We start from the raw sequence: 18,913 nt of genomic DNA on the forward strand, positions 1-18,913 counted from the left end.
AATGGGACCCTGAGAGATATTGGAATTCTTAGACCTGATCTAATTAAATTGCAAATGAGAGAATACATTGGGCCATCATGTGACACTCACCATCTGTGTCAAATTATCCACTCCTTCTCTCTACAGACAGACAAGCACCTGAAATTGACCAATGAAGGACCCAAGTGGGATTACTATCTCTCTCTCTCTCCAGGCAACCTTGCAAGTTCAAACCCTGCCTACTGGCTGCAATCATCCAAGCCACTCATTGCAGTAGACAGAGACCCAGGAAGAAAACCATCTGCATCACTGTCTCCAAGAAAACCCTCAAACAGTTGGCCACATCTAGCGGCCAGAAACCTCAGGGCCACAGAGTTCATCCAGAAGACAACTGAAATACCAGACTCCACAGATTTTATTGTTCTGGACTCTAATCCAACCAATCTATTTTTCTCTATCCTGTAACCTATTTGTGTGTGTGTGATTCTTTGTGTGTGTGTGTGTGTGTGTGAAAGCTGGAGTGTAGTTTATTAGTTTAGTTAGATCGGGTTTTAGTTTTAAGTACAATAAACTAACCACTTTCTTGTTTAAACTCAAAAAAATCTGTCCAATTGGTTCATTTATGATAATAGCACAGAAAGGGTTAAACATTCACTGATTGGTAAGCTTATGCACCGCTTAAAAGAAATAAAGATGCAGCAGACAAAAAAGGAGAGGGACAGGACGGGAGCCTTTCGACCCCTCCACACCTGATCATAACAGAAATTTAGGTGCTCGTGTCTGTGATCAAAACCCAAAGACAAATGAAGAACTTCTTTACCCAGGAATGTGGAACTCGCTACCAGAGGAGTAGTTGAGGCAAAGAATGTAAGTGCATTTAAAGAAACACTTGCATTTATATAGCACCTTTCATGACCACTGGATGTCTCAAAGGAAGTACTTTTGAAGTTTAATCCTTGTTGTCATGTAGCACAAAAGAAGATGTTTGTGGTTGTTAGAGGGTAGTGTACTAGTCCCAACCATCTTCAGCTGCTTCATCAATGACCTTCCCGCCATCATAAGGTCAGAATTGGGGATGTTCGCTGATGTTGCACAATGTTCAGTACCATTCACAACTCCTCAGATACTGAAGCAGCCCGTGTCCTGATGCTGCAAGACCTGAACAACATTCAGGCTTGGGCTGATAAGTGGCAAGTAACGTTCACGCCACACAAGTGCCAGGCAATGACCATCTCAAATAAGAGAGAATCTAACCATCTCCCCTTGCGTTCAATGGCATTACCATCGCTGAATCTCCCACTATCAACATCCTGGAGATCAGCATTGACCAGAAACTGAACTGGACCAGCCACATAAATGCTGTGGCTACAAGAGCAGGTCAGAGGCTCAGAATTCAGAATTCTGCAGCGGGTAACTCACCTCCTGTCTCCCCAATTCCTGTCCACCATCTACAAGGCACAGGTCAGCAGTGTGATGGAATATTCTCCACTTGCCTAGATGGGTGTAGCTCCAACAACACTCAAGAAGCTTGACACCATCCCACAAAGCAACCCACTTGATTGGCACCCCATCCACCATCTCCAACATTCACTCCCTCCACCACTGACGCATAGTGACAGCAGTGTGTACCATCTACAAGATGCACTACAGCAACTCACCAAGGCTCCTTAGACAGCACCTTCCAAACCCGCAACCTCTACCACCTAGAAGGACAAGGGCAGCAGATGCATGGGAACACCACCACCTGCAAGTTCCCCTCCAAGCCACACACCATCCTGACTTGGAACTATATCACCGTTCCTTCACTGTCGCTGGATCAAAATCCTGGAACTCCCTTCCTAACAGCACTGTTGGTGTACCTACCTCACATGGACTGCAGCAGTTCAAGAAGGCAGCTCACCACCACCTTCCCAAGGGCAATTAGGGCTGGCCAGTAAATGCTAGCAGAGCCAGCGTTGTCCACATCCCCCGAACGAATAAAAAAGAATGCAGTAGCTAATTTGCGCACAGCAAGCTCCCACAAACAGCAAGGGGAGAATGACCAGATAATCTGTTTTTTGTGAAGTTGATTGAGTGATAAATATTGGCCAGGACACCAGGGAGAATTCCCCTGCTGTTCCTTAAGATAGTGCCCTGGGATCTTTTACATCCACTGGAGAGGGCAGACAGGGCCTTGATTAAACATTTCACCAAAAGGACAACACCTCCAACAGTGCAGCACTTGCTCAGTGCTGCACAGGAGTGAGAGCCTTGACTTTTTTGCCCAAATCCTCGTGTAGGATTTAAACCCTCAACTTTCTAACTTAGAAGCGAGTGTGCAACCATCTGAGCTAAAACTGATCATATACAAGGTGCCTAGATAAGTACATGAGGGAGAAAGGAATAGAAGGTTAGGCTGATCAGGTTAGATAAAGAGGGGTGGGAGGAGGTTAGCATGGGGCATAAACATTGGCATAGACCAGTTGTGCTGAATGGCCAGTTTCTATGCCAACAGAGGTTGTGAGGTCAGTATTTACCACCACATCCCCTCCCCCACCACCCTATGACAGACAGGAGAGGGTCAGGAGGGGATTAAAAATTAAAAATTGTGAAACACAACCCCAATCTGCTGCGTACGCTGCCTGCTGCCATGTTTATGGCAATGGGGTGCAAGACATGCATGAGTCCCATCTCAGAGAGGCAGGATCAGTTCATTATAATATTTAAATGAGGCTTCCGAGCTCACCCACCACCTCCCTCCCACCCCAGCTACCATGCTGCAGCCCTGTCTCCCCATAACTATTGGGACCAATGTTTCAGGTTGGTGACTTTTCCTCAGATTTCCAGCATTCGCACTATTTTGCCTTTTTTGGTTTCAATGTGTAGAAAGGAGGAGCTGAGGAGAATATGGTGAGGGAGGGTTGATCTATCATGGAAGGATGAGCCTGTCGATTTTAATGGCTTTTCCCCACTCCTAAAACAGCAGCATTCTGACTGCAGCATTAACAGCAGCCTGAAATTACATTAGTGCAAGTGCATTGGATATGTGAGAATAAAATTGGTAAAAGTCGCAGAATCCAATGTCACTGAATCATACAGCCCATTGGCCCATCTGCCTTTGCTTTGAAAGAGCTATCCAATTGGGCCCACTCCCATATCATTCCCCATAACTCTGTACATTTTTCTTTTTCAAGCCTACATCCAATTCCCTTTTGTAAGTTACTATTAACTCTGTTTTCAGGCAGTGCATTCCAGCGCATAACATCTCGCTGCATCTCTCCCCATTATCTTAAATCTGTGTCCTCTGGTTACTGACTCTCCTGTAGAAACAGCCTCTCCACGGAAATACGTCCAGTGATGTAGGGGTGGTGATGGGGCCAGTTTAAGTCTCTCACACAGAACAACAGCCTGTTTAAGTCTAGATCCACATGTACATGCTTATAGTGCACTGCAAGTTATAACTGCCAACATTGATGGGCGTGTCTTTGAAGGGGTGGGGGATTAAGGGGGGTTCCCGACACTGAATTCTTGCAGATTAAATTTTTAAAAATTCACATTTGTTTAATGAACATATAGATATGTATGTTTCAAATGTGTTTGCAAAACACAAACTTGTCGGTTAGCCTGTAAAAATTGAGGGTAGTTACTTTACTGGAGTAAAGCTGTTGGCAGCTGGATAGTTCACACAGCTGTATGGAGACCACATACTTTTATCCCATTCCTAGTTCCTGGCTGGCTGCTTAGGGCCAGCCTACTTCGCAGTTGATCTCTGTCTGAAGCAGAGACGAAGACTTCAACTCCTTTTCTCAGCCTCTTCGCCGCTCTCACTGCCCTTTTCTCTGTCTAGATTCTCCCTCACTCACCGTGTGCTCAGCACACAAGCCCACTACAGCAGTGGAAGCCATGGCTTTGAGAATATTATTCCTCCTGTTCCAACTTTGCTCCACATGGAACTTTCTACTGGCACAACAGGACCGTGGATATCATTCAGGTGGGTGCTTCCAGTCTTTTTCACAGAGAAAGTTTGACCTGTTCGTAAAAGAATTCTTTAGAAATAACAGATTGCCTTTGGTTTAAATTTAATACAGGAGGTCCTGTGAAATCAACATTAAGTGAATTCTTATTGCACTTTCTTCATTAAAGCATGCAACTTTTAACTTGCAAACTGGACTTAAAGTGTGTAAAATAAAAACTAAGACATGATGTTGAAACCTTGTGCCTGTTGTGGGTGATTCCCTTTTGCTATTCCATGTTTCTTAACATGTCTTGTTTGTTTATGGGTTTCTCTCCAGTGTAAAACAATCAGATTTACAAGTTATACAAAAAGGTAGAAATAATTACTTGTATCTCAACAGGGGTGATGATTCATTTGCAAATTTCAGCAAAGCAATTTTGCTGAAGCTTTAAGAGGGTGACAGCTTTAAGCCTAACCTTGATATGTTCCAAGTGTCAGGTATTCCTATCATTCCCTTGTTTTCACAGATTGCCCTGTCGATCTATTCTTTGTGCTGGACACATCCGAGAGTGTCGCTTTAAGAGTCCAGCCCTATGGATCCCTTGTAGATCTTGTCAAGAAGTTCACCACAAATTTTGTCGACAAGTTGCACAACTGGTAATTATTCTTTGTTATTACATCCTGTCGCTGTACTTGTCCGAACTAAATAGCAAAAATGGGAAGAAGTGACTACTTGTAATTCCTGTTGCATCTGAAGGTGGTGCTGCAGCTTGGGTGAGAATGGCTACCTTCAATTAAACTGGTTCTTTCTCCAATTATTTCCATATTTTAAAATTATCTATCTATACATGTATATCCCTTTTGTGATCTCTCCCCGTCGCATTGCTTCCTTCCTGATGTGACAGCAATAATGGCATTATTCTCTGTTGATGGGAGACGATTTGAATCTGCTGCCAGTGGCCAAATGGCCATTTTAATTGTGATGCTATCTATTAAGCAGGGCTGGTGGCAAATCATACAGGCTGCTGCCTTTAACACATGCAGCACCATTTGTGGCCTGGGCCCCACAGTTCGGCATCAAGGCAGTGAAAACGTTGAAATAAAAGCAAAATACTGCGGATGCTGGAAATCTGAAATAAAAACAAGAAATGCTGGAACCACTCAGCAGGTCTGGCAGCATCTGTGGAAAGAGAAGCAGAGTTAAGGTTTCGGGTCAGTGACCCTTCTTCGGAACTAGGAACAGCACCCGCAGTATTTTGCTTTTATTTTAGTGAAAACATTGGCTGATAACAACAACTTCCATTTGTATATCCCAAGGCACTGCACAGCATAATCAGACAAAATTTGACACTAAGCTACGTAAGAAGATATTAGGACAGGTGGTCAAAAGCTTGGTCAACATGGTAAATTTTAAGGAGCGTCTTAAAGGAGAAGAGGGAGATGGAGCAGTTCAGAGAGGGAATTATTAAGTTTAGGGCCTAGGCAGCTGAAGACATGGCCGCCAATGTTGGAGCAATGAAAACCAAGCATTTGAAAGGGGATAACAAACCACATGCCCTACTAGTTCTCCTACAGATCTCTCAATGTGAAAAGAAAATTGTTGCTACAGTAAATTGTCTTATGGAAAGTTTCAATGCTAATCAAAACAATGTGCATACTAACACCATAGAAATCAAAGTCAAAAGAACTAGCATTTAGAAAGTTCCTTTCATGAACTCAGGACGTCCTAAATCCTTTTATAGCCAAAAACGTACTTTTTAAAAATAATGTCGTCACTGTTGTAATCATAGGATCATAATAGCACAGAAGGAGGTCATTTGGCCCATCATGCCTGTGAAAGAGCTATTTATTTAGCCCTATTCCCCCATAGCCCTGCAATTTTTTTCTCCTTCAAGTCTTTTTCGAATTCATTTTCGAAAGTTACAATTGAATCTGATTCCACTACCTTTCAGGTACTGCACTGAAGATTAAATACATGCCGAGTAAAAGAAAATTCGCCTCATCTTGCCTCTGGCTCTTTCTCCAACCACCTGAAATCTGTGCCCTCTGGTTAGCAAACTGCAATGTGATAACGCCTGACAAATCTGCTTTGAAGTGATGTTGATTGAGAAATAAATATTGGCCCTGACAAACCCTGCTATAGCTCTTTCACTGCTGCCACAGAACCTTTTGCAGCAGGCGAGTATACAGGGCCTGGATTTGACATTTCATGTGAGAGACAGCCAAGACTCCGTCAGTACTACAATTAGAATGTCAGCCTAGATTTAGGCACTCAGGTCCCTGCGAGTCAGATTTGAACCCACAGCTCTCTAACTCAGATATAAGAGGGTCACCCGCTGAGCCACAGCTGACACATTACTACTTCAGAAATGCTGCAGGGTAATTATTGCCAGTTCTGTGAAGGGTGCACAAGACACCTTGAGGTCATTTCCTATTTGCAGTATGTTGAAATACTACACGAGCCTCTAAATTTACAGTGTTTTAAACCTGGCTGAGAACCAGTTTTATCGTGAGATTGTTATTTTCACAATGAAACTTCACTCAGTGTTATCTCAAGGTAGAAAATAACATGTCGCTCCATCTGGTTAGTAAATGATCTTCTCAAGGTGTGTGTGGCAGTTTCTGGTATGTTATCCAATTTATTGAGTGTCCAATGTGACTCTGTTCTGGGAGGTTTTGTTACTGTGCAGCATCAACCTTAGATCATTGTGTCTGTGCTGGTACGGCAGTCAAGAATAACAAATTTAGGTCTTGCGATTAAACCCTTGGAATCTGAAATCCAAGTTCACAAACATTTGTTGGTGAAAGCATTGCTAATTGAGCTTATTAGGTGTCAGTAGTGGCTCAGTGGGTAGTACCTATGTCAGAAGGTTATGGGTTCAAGACCTGTTCCATGGAGTTGCTAGGCCAGCACTGAAGGAGTGCTGATTTGTCAGAGGTACTGTCATTCAGATGATTAAACTGAGGTGGATATAAATGATCCCATAGCATGCTCTTGAAGAAGAGCAGGGGATTTCTTCCTGGGCAATATTTATCCCGCATCTAAATATAGATGATTTGGTTATTGTCTCATTGCTTGTTGGGGAGCACTGAATTCCAAGCAGGGAGACTCACCCACTGGGAGAACTTATCAAAAAAGCACACAGGCATTGTGCATGAGTCATTATGTTGAAAACAAATAGCCCAACTCTAGTATTGCGGTTAACAATGTGACTCACTACCATCTACTCAAAGGCAACTAGCGATGGGAAATAAATGCTGGCCTTGCCGGTCATGCTCAAATCCTAAGAATGAATTTTTAAAAAGTGAAAGTTGTTGGAGGGCCATTAGATATTAGACAGAGCCTGACATTTACTTGCTTCTGTTTTATGGTGGGATGGTAAGTTATAAGCTGAGTAAAGGACTTGTTTTGGTTTGCTTAGTGTCTGACACATCCAGAGTCTCCATAGAATTTATATATGTCCCAGATAACCCTGTAAGAACGAGGCCAGATATTACAATGAGGCAGCTCAGGTTCATACAAGCCAAGGTTTAGGTGTGCACAGGAGTCCTGCTGGAGTTTAACCAGTTGAAGTCATGCAGTTTCCACCACAGAGATTCCAACTGTTGGCCCACTTAGGGCTACCACTCTATTAGACCACTAGCTGGCGGGGTTAACTAGAGCTGAGCAGGAAGAATTCCCATGCCCAGTGGCAGTTTTGGCACTCTGTGCCCCATTCGTAAACTAAACTAGCTGTTCAATCCTCAATCCACAAGATGACTATCTGATTCTTGTTCCCATTCATAAATGATGATCCTTGTCAGAAGGTGAGATTTTATGATGATTTGATTCCTGCTACCTTGGAGTACTCACTTACTTTAATCAGAATCAGCCACGGCTCAGTGGGTAGCACTCTCCCCTCTGTGTCAACAGATTGTGGGTTAAAGTTTCACTCTAGAGACTTGAGCACAAAGTCCTAGGCTGGCACCCCAAGTGCAGTACTGAAGGAATGCTACACTGGCAGAAGTGCTGTCTTTTGGATGGGACATTAAATCGAGGCTCTGTAAAGTTGATAGTTGATGCACGTTGGTGGGGGGGGGGGGGGGGGGAAGTCAGATGTACAAGGTCAGTGTTTTGGTGGGGAGAGGGCAGGTTATTAAATCCATGGTTATTGGGAGGGGGAAGAGGGGCAAGATTAATTGATTTAATTTTTTTAAATCAATCTCTCTTTAAATATTTAAATTGAATGGTAGGGCTCAAAGCCCTTTAAAAATGGCATCAGCGCCTGCGCACATCATCAGGGTGGGCGGGTCTTCCCCGGCTATTTAAATGAGCCACCGCATTTAATATCACGGTGTGTGGCCCGTATGGGTGGGCCGCCATTGTTTTCGTCGGCGACAGTATAAATTCCAGCCCAATGTAAGTTCACCAGGATTATACCAGAAATAAGAAATGACAGTTATGAGGAAAGACTTGGGATACTAGCATAAGCAAAAAGCTGTTGAGGCTGGGGGGCAATTGAAAATTGATAGATTTTTAGTAGGTAAAGGTATTAAGAGATAAGAAATCAAGGCAGTAAATGGAATTAAGGCACAGATCAGCCACGATCTAACTGAATGGTGGAACGAGCTAAAGGGGCTGAGTGGCCTCCTCCTGTTCCTATGTTCCTATTTCCCACTGGAGCAGAGAAGGCTAAGTCGAGATTTAATAGGCATTTTTAAGTTATGGAAGGTTTCAGTAGAGCGAATAGGGAAAGGCTATTTCTTGTGGTTGGGGAATCAATGACAAAAACAGATCATCTATAAAATAAGACACAAAGAGATTGAAGAGAGAGGTTAGGAGAAATTTCTTTGCATAACAGGCTGTCATAAGGGACAGGTTGAGGCAGAGACAATTGTATCTTTTAAAGGAAAATAGGATAGATCTTTGACACAAAGGCAGACCTAAGGGAGCAAGCAGGGCAGTGGGATTGACTTAGTTTGCTCCAGCAAAGACCCTTCCATATGGTTAGGATTTTCTTATAGAGAAATTTTCTCAGTATAAGCAAGGATCAAGGTCCATCAACAACTCCCCAGCCTGCATTAGTATTATCTTAAATGCATCACTAATACAATTTCAGTTTTTTGTTAACTGTGGCCTTAGGTTGCTATGGTAGCTGCACTGAATATTGCGTTTGCATAATGTCCCTCCATGCATTCATTTTAAGGCAATTGTTAACCCGGTTTAATCATACTGGTGTACCTGAGCAAGTGAAACCCACGATTGGCCAAGGTCCTACATCCTGCAGTATAATTGTAGGTTGTCAGAAGTGTTATTAATAATCTCTCACATGTCCCATCATCTATTTCTGACTCCTTGCCCGGGTACAATTGCGTTAATGTCGCCCATTTTAGTCTATCAACAAAAGTGGAACTTACCCCCATCGGTGTGTGGAGGAAGTAATCTTGACTTTGTGCGTAAGTGTAAAACAGATCATCGCGAATTGGCAGCCTGCTTTACATCTCTCTCTCTCTTTCTTTCTCTCTCACTATTTTTATTCCCAGGGACTGCGCTCAAATTCAAAATGCTCCCCAAAGGCGCTTTTCGTAAGGTGAAGACAAGTGGATAATGGGGCAGAAGAAACTGATGTGAATAACACGAGGATTCTGTCTTTTTCAGGTATTACCGCTGTGATCAGACACTGGAATGGAATGCTGGAGCGCTACACTACAGTGACATCGTGAAGAAGATCCACCCTCTCCGTTTTATGAGTCTGAGTGAAAAGAAAGCTATGATTGAGAACGTCAATCAAATGGCTTACATTGGCAAAGGCACATACACAGACTGTGCCATACGGGACGGAGCCGAAGAGCTTCTGCTGGGGTAAGGGTACTTTCAGAATTGTACTATTGGGGAATAAGACGGGGAAATACACATTTAATTTCCTGTGCAAATGCAGCCTCTCTGTGGGTTCAAGGTCAGTGACAGCACAAGGGTTTCACTTCAATGTTGAACCTCTAATGATGTCAGTAGCTAGGTTACATCAGAACTGTACTGCCCTTAGTTTGGGGTACTTATACCAATGCTGTACGCATGCTGTTGTCAAAGAGAACCAACAGTTACTGTGCCAGGGAGATGTGCCATTATTGCTATGATGGGTTATGTTGGGGCTATGTCCACATTGGTTCTCACTATCAGATCAGTGCAGTCATCAATGCCAGAGGTCTTGGTGCTAGGTCTAGGTTCTGTTCTATATATAGGAGCATCCCCTCTACATACCCATCCGTACCCCTATAATCTTCAAACCATTTTCCACCAAATATTTCCCAACTGTTCTTTAAAGGAGTTCATTAACATAGTAACCATTGCATTGCAAAAATAGGGTAATATATGGATCAATGAGTTTGTCGTATGGCCACCTGGCACTTTCTACGTTATGTAATATTCTTCTAGATGGTTAAAGACCTGGATCATGCCCCATCTTGGTTTTATTGTCTCAAGATGAGTGCAGGTTCAATTTTCTCAGTCCAGTTCCGTACTTCTGCAGTTTGAATCCCAGAATTAACTTTGTCACCCTTCCCCGGACCATCTTCAATACAACACTGCCCTTTTACAGCTAAGTTGCCCCAAATAAGATAGAACATTCCAAGTGGGATCTTACCAATGAGTTATGACTTAACAAAATAACTTCTGCTAACTTGTAATCAAAGTCCTTATGAATGCATCCCAGTGTTCGATTGAACCTGTGGTCTTTAAGACAGTGGTTCATCCTCACCCCTCTATTCCTTCAACACCTTTGTAAGTGGTCATCCATTGTGCACAGGTTACTTGAATAATGTATATTGCTTTGCGTGGTAAAGAAAAGCTGAGGAGAGTGGCGACAGTCAGCCTTTCTTCATGCATCTGTAAGGGCTAGGCTGAAGCTCTGTTTTTTGTTGAACGATAGCACCACATCATCAACATGCTGACAAATACACTTCTCCCATTTGTAAAAGAAAGATTATTAATGATGCGTGGAAATCTATGTTTTTCCAGCTGATCTTTGATTGCTTCTGATGGACCTTGGGACAGTCCAGGCCACGTTGGTCAGAGGTTCATTTCAATTGATATATCACAACCATGAGCAGGTAGACATGTATAGAAGATGGCACTGGAGATTGATTATGGTTGGGACATTTCCCCACCCCCAGTGGGCTAGCAATGGTTCACCCAATCTCCATTGTGAATGTCTCTATTTTATTTCAAATTGGATGCCCTTTCATTTGTTAAGAAGTTCTGGTGGACAATGAGATGGCAGGCCAGAGGAACCACGGATATTCAGGCTTTTCTTGTATCTTTACACTTGCAGAGAAGCAAACAGATAATATAAACAACATAAAATGTCTCTCATTCTAGTGGCTCTCATCACCGGGAGAACAAATACATGATTGTAGTAACAGATGGACACCCAATCGAAGGATACAAGGAGCCATGTGGAGGGTTAGACAATGCAGCGTCTGATGCAAAGAACCAGGGGATAAAGATATTTTCTGTGGCCATCACGCCAGATCACCTAGTACGTCTATAATTGCTCATGGTATAATCTTTCCTTCTCTGTTACTTAAGCACGCCATGTAGTTTTAGATGGAATTTACAGCACAGAAACAGGTCATTCGGCCTAACTGGTCTATGCTGGTGTTTATCCTCCATATGAGTCTCCTGCCACCATACCTCATCTAACCCTATCAACATATTCTTTTTCCCCTTTTCTCCTGCATGAGCTTATCTAGCTTCCCCTTAAATGCTATTTGCCTCAACTACTCCATGTGGTAGTGAGTTCCACATTCTAACCACTGTCTGAGAAAAGAAGTTTCTCCTGAATGCCCTATTGAATTTATTAATGACTATCTTATATTTATGACCCTTAGTTTTGAACTCCGATGCAAGTGGAAACATCTTCTATACGTCGACCCTGTCAAACCCATTCATAAACTGAAAGATCTCTATTAGTTCATCCCTCAGCGTTCTCTTTTCTAAAGAAAAGAATCCCAGCCTGTTCAATTTTTGCTGAGAGGTATAACCTCTCTGTTCTGGTATCATCCTTGTAAACCTTAAACAATCTTAAATGTGCTCACATGTAATAGTGGCAATAAAGCGATAAATCGTGTTAAAGCAGAAAGTGAACACAAAAATTCAAAGCAAATGCAAACCTAACTTTAACGAACTGACAGGGTGCAGTAAACTAGTGCTTATGGTACTGGGTAAAAACCCATAATGCAGGAGTTCACATCCGCAAACTGAATTCAATAAATCTGGTGATTTCGGGATGGTACCAGAAAAATGACCATAAAAGCTACCAGACTGGTGTTAAAAGCTCAACCGTGGCCCCTGCCAGCTCTAGCCAGTCTGGCCTGCATGTGACACCAATCCCACCCTATGTGGTTTCCCACAGGTTCACGGATAACTGGGAAGATATAATTCAGAGAAGCCATAAGAAAGCCACACTGGTGCAAATAAAAAGCACTCCTCTAAAGCCCTAAGCTTAGCCTCATCAATGGACCAGTGTAGTGGGAGTGCTAACCTGTCCTATATTTGAGCTAAGAATCATTGCTATTGCCAGTGAATGCATAAACTGGTGCAACACTTTGTGGCCCAGCACTTGCATCCATGTTACTAACAGTTTAGAGCCTCAAAGTTTAGCAGCAGAGCATTTGGAGTATGTGGGTTTGACTCCTGCTTTTGAATCTTTGTTTGAAGGTGAATTTTGCCAATTCTCGGCCTCAGTGTGAAGTGAAGCACTTTAAGAAGAGAAGGAAGCATTGATGGGAGCTACCGGGAGCTATAAATCCCACTGACTGATAATGGAGTTGTGCAGGTGGCCACAGAGAGAAAACAATCTGCCACTCCTGGCAGCAGGGAGGGGCCCAAGAGAGTTTGAGGACAGAACTGGCTAAAGTAAACTGGGAAGTTAGGTTAAGGGATAGGTCAGTAGAGATGCAGTGGCAGATATTTAAGGAGATATTTCATAACACTCAGAAAAGATACATTCCAGTCAGAAAGACTCTAGGAGAAGGACGCACCATCCGTGGCTAAGTTAAAGATAGTATCAAATTGAAAGAAATGGCATACAATTCAGTGAAGAGTACTGGCAGGTCAGAAGATTGGACAGAATATCAAAAACAGCAAAGAATGACTAAAAGAATAATGAGAGAGAAATTAGAGTACGAGAGAAAGCTAGCTAGAAATATAAAAATGGATGGTAAGAGTTTCTAACAGGTACTTAAAAAGGAAAAGAGTAAGTAAGCTGAGTGTTGGCCCTCTAGCAAGTGAGCCTGGGGAATTAATAATGGAAAATAAGGAAATGGTGGAGGAACTGAACAGATATTTTGCATTTGTCTTCACTGTAGAGGATACAAATCACATCCCAGAAATAATTGTGAATCGAGGTGCTCCGGTTTCCTCCCACAGCCAAAGACTTGCAGGTTGATGGGTAAATTGGCCATTGTAAATTGCCCCTAGTATAGGTAGGTAGTAGGAGAATTAAGGGAAGGTCGGAATGTGGTAGGGAATATGGGATTAATGTAGGATTAGTATAAATGGGTGGTTGTTGGTCGGCACAGACTCGGTGGGCCGAAGGGCCTGTTTCAGTGCTGTATCTCTCTATGACTCTGTGACTCTAAGAGTTGAAAGGGAGGGAGGAACTTAAAATAATTACCATCACCAGGAAAATGGTACTGAGAAAATTACTAAAACTAAAAGCTGACAAGTCCCCTGGGCCTGATGGACTTCATCCTAGCATCTTAAAATAATTGGCTGCTGAGATAGTGGATGTATTGGTTTTAATTTTCCAAAATTCTCCAGATTCTGGAAAAATCCCAACAGATTGGAGGATAGAAAATGTAACTCCATTATTCAAAAAAGGAGGAAGACAGAAAGCAGGAAATTACAGGCCACTTCGCTTAAGATCTGTCATAGAGAAAATGCTGGAATCTATTGTTAAGGAGGTTTTTTTAGTTTAGTTTAGAGATACAGCACTGAAACAGGCCCTTTGGCCCACCGAGTCTGTGCTGACCATCAGTCACCCATTTATACTAATGCTACACTAATCCCATATTCCTACCACATCCCCACCTGTCCCTATATTTCCCTACCACCTACCTACACTAGGGGCAATTGCTAATGGCCAATTTACCTATCAACCTGCAAGTCTTTGGCATTCGGGAGGAAACCGGAGCACCCAGAGGAAACCCACGCAAACACAGGGAGAACTTGCAAACTCCACACAGGCAGTACTCAGAATTGAACCCGGGTCACTGGAGCTGTGAGGCTGCGGTGCTAACCACTGCGCCGCTGTGCCGCCCAATAGCAGGTCATTAAAAAAAATCTCAATGCAATCAGGCAGACTCAACATGGCTTTGTGAAAGGGAAATTGTGTTTAACTAATTTATTAGTGTTCTTTGAGGAAGTAATAAGCAATGTGGATAAAGGGGAACTTGTGGATGTGGTGTACTTGGATTTCCAGAAGGCATTTGACAAGATGCTACGTCAAAGGTTACGAGACAAAATAAGAGCCCATGGTATAAGGGGTAACATATTGGCATGGATAGAGGATTGGTTAGCTAACAGGAAACAGAGAGTAGGTATAATGAGTTGTTTTCAGGTTGGCAAGCTTTAATAGTGGAATGCAACAGGGGCTTCAACTATTTACAATCTATATCAATGACTTGCATAAAGGAACAGAAAGTATGGTTGCTAAATTTGCTGATGACACAAAGAAAGGTAGGAGAATAAGTTGTGAAGAGGACATAAGGAGTCTGCAAAAGGATATAGATAGATTAAGTGAGTGGGCAAAGATTTGGCAGATGTGGTATAGTGTGGGAAAATGTGAACTTGTCCACTTTGGCTGGAAAAATTGAAAAGCAACATATTATTTAAATGGAGAGAGATTGCAGAATTCTGAGATGCAGAGGGATCTGTGTGTCCTAATACATGAAACACAAAAAGTTAGTGTGCAGGTACAGCAAGTGATTAAGAAGGCAAATGTAATGTTGTTGTTTATTGCAAGGGGAATGGAATATAAAAGTAGAGATGTTTTGCTACAGTTGTACAGGGAATTGGTGAGACTACATCTAGAGTATTGTGTACAGTTTTGGTCTCCTTACTTAAGAAAGGATTTAATTGCATTGGAAGCGGTTCAGAGAAGGTTCACTCAACTGATTCCTGGAATGAGAGGGTTATCTTATGAGGAAAGGTTGGACAAGTTGGGTCTGTATTCATTGGAGTTTTGAAGAATGAGAGGTGATCTTATTGAAACATGTTAGATCCTGAGGGGACTTGACAGAGTGGATGTTGAAAGGATGTTTCCCTTTGTGAGAGAGACTAAAACCAGGGGGCACAGTTTAAAAATAAGGGGTCACTCATTTAAGATAGAGATGAGAATTTCTTTCTCTCAGAGGGTCGTGAGTCTGTGGAACTTTCTTCCCCGGAGAGTGGTGGAGGCAGGATCATTGAATGTTTTTAAGGCAGAGTTCGACAGATTCTTGACAAACAAGGAGGTCAAAGAGTATTGGGAATAGGCAGGAAAGTGGAGTTGTGTCCACAAACAGATCAGCCATGATCTTGTAGAATGGCAGAGCAGGCTCGAGGGGCCTAGTTCATATGTTCATATGTTCGTAGAAATAATGAGGTGTAGGCTTGAGATATCAAGGGCCAAAACCTATACTGCAACACACACCAAGATTGAAAAGAGCTAACGAGATTAAGCCATTGTGATTAGGTGTCACCTAAAACTTTCTTAAGGACCTTTAGTTTGTAGAGGGAAGGAAAGACTGAGGGGGAAAAGGAGTTTCACAGCTCAGAGCTCCTGGGAAGGATTGAGTTCGAGGCAGAGGTGGCACAATGAAACACACCTTAAACAAAGCATGGTGGAGAGAGGAGGAAGAATGTGCACATGTGTATTTGGAGAAGGCACAAGAGAGAAAATCTAAACTGAAGCGGATTGTTCAGTTCCAAGCTGTAATGATTTCAGCCCTCAAGCAGTCCACTGTGGAGCGGGAAAGGGAGAGAAGCATGCCCTGCCACTCTAGTGCACTCTCAATGGGTAGTTAGAAAGTAGTATTAGGAGATGCCCGGAGCAAGTCACTCTTTTGCCTTCTACTGTTGAACAATGGGAGTCTAATGAAGGTAGATAATGGGGAAATGCGAGGATTTTGTTTACCACTCTTGTTTTTTTTTAAAAGTGAGAAACCTTAAGAAAAGTCAGATGGATCCCAGTAGTCTTCTCTGATCCAATATACATCTATGTTAATGTGTAAATGAAGTCCAAAGTACAGGATGCCAACAAGGTTGAAAAGAGTGGAATAAGAGATGAGGTGAATCAGGGCATTATGTTTAGGCAGCATCCAGTTTGAGTGTTCATAACATTGGCAATTGCCAGAGGGAGTGAGCTGGATAAGGAGTTCCACAACTTTGAGGCAATGAAAATAATGAATTATAGTAATAAACTGTGCTTTGTGTCTTGATTTCAACATATTGTGTGGAAAGCTGGTTTATCTTAGCAAAGGAAACACCATGGCTTCTTATTATGCAGTTAGGCTGTGCTTACAAGAAACTCTTGTTTGTCTATAAATTGGATTCAGATCCAGTATAAATGCTATTATGACCAGCCTGAGGAACTATGTGTTCAGGCTGTTCCTGCTGTGAATTGCAGACACAAACAGGAAGAGGATATAAGCTTACAATGAAGAGTAGTGAAAGATGAACTAATGGGAACCAGTGACATGCGAGATTAAAATGTTGAGTTTTCCATGTTTTCCCCTCGAGCTTGAGATTATTAATTTAATTTTGTTTCAGGAAGCGAGGCTCAATCTGATTGCTACTGATGCCAGATATCGACGTAACTACACAGCAACTATTCTCAGTGAGGTGGAGTTAAACAATACAATCGAAAGCATTCTCCAAACAATCGTGAGTATTCCATGCTCTACAATCTTGGGGATATATTTCACAAGAGCATTTTAGGTCTGACTTTATGAATGGAAACTCTCAGCAGGGAGTCTTAGTTTCCCACTGGGGCTCCTGGCAGTGCCCATTTATAAATTTGGCCCATCTGTACCAATGTAGATAGAAGTCTCTCACCACAAAGCTACAATGCTGGACTTCACCTTCAGAAAGTCCTGATATGCCACATGCCTGTGCATGGTGATCAAGGTCTCCATTCATTGGCCATTGAGTGTCACAAATGAAATAATCCCAAGCAGCAATGGTGCCATATGAAATGAGCTAGGGTCAGTCCCGATCCAGGACCTAGGAGGTGTCATCAAAGAAAACCACCTTGAATTGGCAACCCCCTTCCAGGGAACTACAGGATGGCTCCTGTAGTACTTGGAGAAATGTCACAATGTCTCATTCAGGGGTCTCTCTTTCCAGGATGGCAACCGAATACCCGTCCTTGGGGTTGACTAGAGGGAATGTTTCTCTGAGTCCAACCGTGTTATACCTGGGATACTAACACTGGGTGTCTCAGCGCTGATATCCCTCATCTTTATCAACGCAGAATTCCAAATAAGAGAAGAATCCAAGCAACTTTTATTTAGTACAAGGTCTACTAACTAAAAAACTGTTAATACAATATCAGGAGAGGTTTACACATGAAATATACACTTATTATGACAAATATGCACCTGAAGTGCTGTAACCTGCAAGGCTACAGATCATAGAACCAAAGAAAAATTGGGGCACAGGAGGTGACCATTCAGCCCAACGTGTCTGTGCTGGCCGCATAAACTAGCTGGAAGGTGAGATTAGATTGGGCAGCTAGTTTATCCGGCCAGCACAGACACGATGGGCTGAATGGCCGCCTCCTGTGCCATAATTTTTCTATGATCCTATTGTTCTAATATTTGGGCGGCAGCTTCTTCATAATTGTCTGTGCTTCAAACTGTTCTCAAATTAGAGTTGACAATATTTGGGTCTAATAGAAAATGTGCAATTTATATTTGATATTTGATAATATTCCCAAAAGAGTTGTAGCCTCTACAAGCGAATGTATCCTCCAGTCTCTATAGGGTGGAAGTTAAACTTAGCAATATTAGCAGATTCATTCTTAATGCATTCTGCTGTCCACTCTTAACCGGAGGTATGACCTGTTTATATTAACTCACCTGCATTAAAATAGCAGATCGAGGACTTTTTTACAAATGTATTAAACACATGTACATCATTATTACTAGCAGCCATTTCTAGATTTTGTGTTAACATTGTGAATGTAGCAGTAGGAATTCCTACATTCATTGTTTCCTATCTTCGCCCTTCCCCAATGTTCACTATTTCCCACCTTCACTGTCCATTATCCCACTATTTTCGACACACACTCATTCCAAATGCTTACTAATTTCAATGTTTGTTCACCGTTTGCTATATTGACTATTGCTGAAATAAAAGCATTATTATTTCATCAGGAATAATGATCAGAGGAGATCAGTATGTTAATGATGTTACTGAGACAGTGACCAGGAAAGACTAACAAATACTGATTCCAGTGTTCAATATATATAATGTAGATATTTGATAATATTGGATTTCTAGCCTGTAGCTAAATCTAATACATTGCCACAATTGTCTAGGGTAACCACTCTTATTCTAAATATTCAAATAGGTCTAATCTCTTCCCTTTCTCACTTACAGCATGATGAAGTGGAGCCTGTGGTATGTTGTATCAACTCAAATTTGATTTCAAATTATTTGAAGGGATTTATTAGTATGTATTTTGTGTGTCTGAGTATTTATATTCATTCAATGTTTCTTTTGACCTGCAGTGTTGCTCCTTTGAGTGCCAGGTAGGTTGTCTTCAAGAGAAGCTTTTTTGCAATACCAAAATTGGTTTTCTACCTTGTTGCTTTAAGGGGACCCATTTACACGAAAACATTTTATTTCTTACAGCCACGGAGAGGAATGCCTGGAATCAATGGTGATTGGGGAGAAAAGGTTAGTGTCTCAGGTCTTATGATGTATTTAGGAGAGGGGAGTATAGTTGTAGCTAACAGTTACAACATTGGTATGAA

General features: G+C 42.2%; 1 protein-coding gene across 1 annotated transcript in view; it reads left to right on the forward strand.

The window, feature by feature from the left end:
* The first annotated feature begins 3,602 nt into the window (after positions 1-3,602).
* Positions 3,603-18,913, forward strand: part of col6a1 (collagen, type VI, alpha 1) — an 82,107-nt gene continuing 66,796 nt past the window's right edge. Inside the window, exons 1-8 of the mRNA XM_068036125.1 lie at positions 3,603-3,949; positions 4,441-4,570; positions 9,552-9,755; positions 11,268-11,427; positions 16,704-16,817; positions 18,537-18,557; positions 18,668-18,688; positions 18,792-18,836. Of these exons, the coding sequence (XP_067892226.1) occupies positions 3,862-3,949; positions 4,441-4,570; positions 9,552-9,755; positions 11,268-11,427; positions 16,704-16,817; positions 18,537-18,557; positions 18,668-18,688; positions 18,792-18,836 (783 nt within the window). The 5' untranslated portion in view covers positions 3,603-3,861. The remainder of the gene's footprint in view (positions 3,950-4,440; positions 4,571-9,551; positions 9,756-11,267; positions 11,428-16,703; positions 16,818-18,536; positions 18,558-18,667; positions 18,689-18,791; positions 18,837-18,913) is intronic.

Source organism: Heterodontus francisci, chromosome 7, assembly GCF_036365525.1.
Source record: "Heterodontus francisci isolate sHetFra1 chromosome 7, sHetFra1.hap1, whole genome shotgun sequence".
In the NCBI taxonomy this organism is placed as follows: domain Eukaryota; kingdom Metazoa; phylum Chordata; class Chondrichthyes; order Heterodontiformes; family Heterodontidae; genus Heterodontus; species Heterodontus francisci.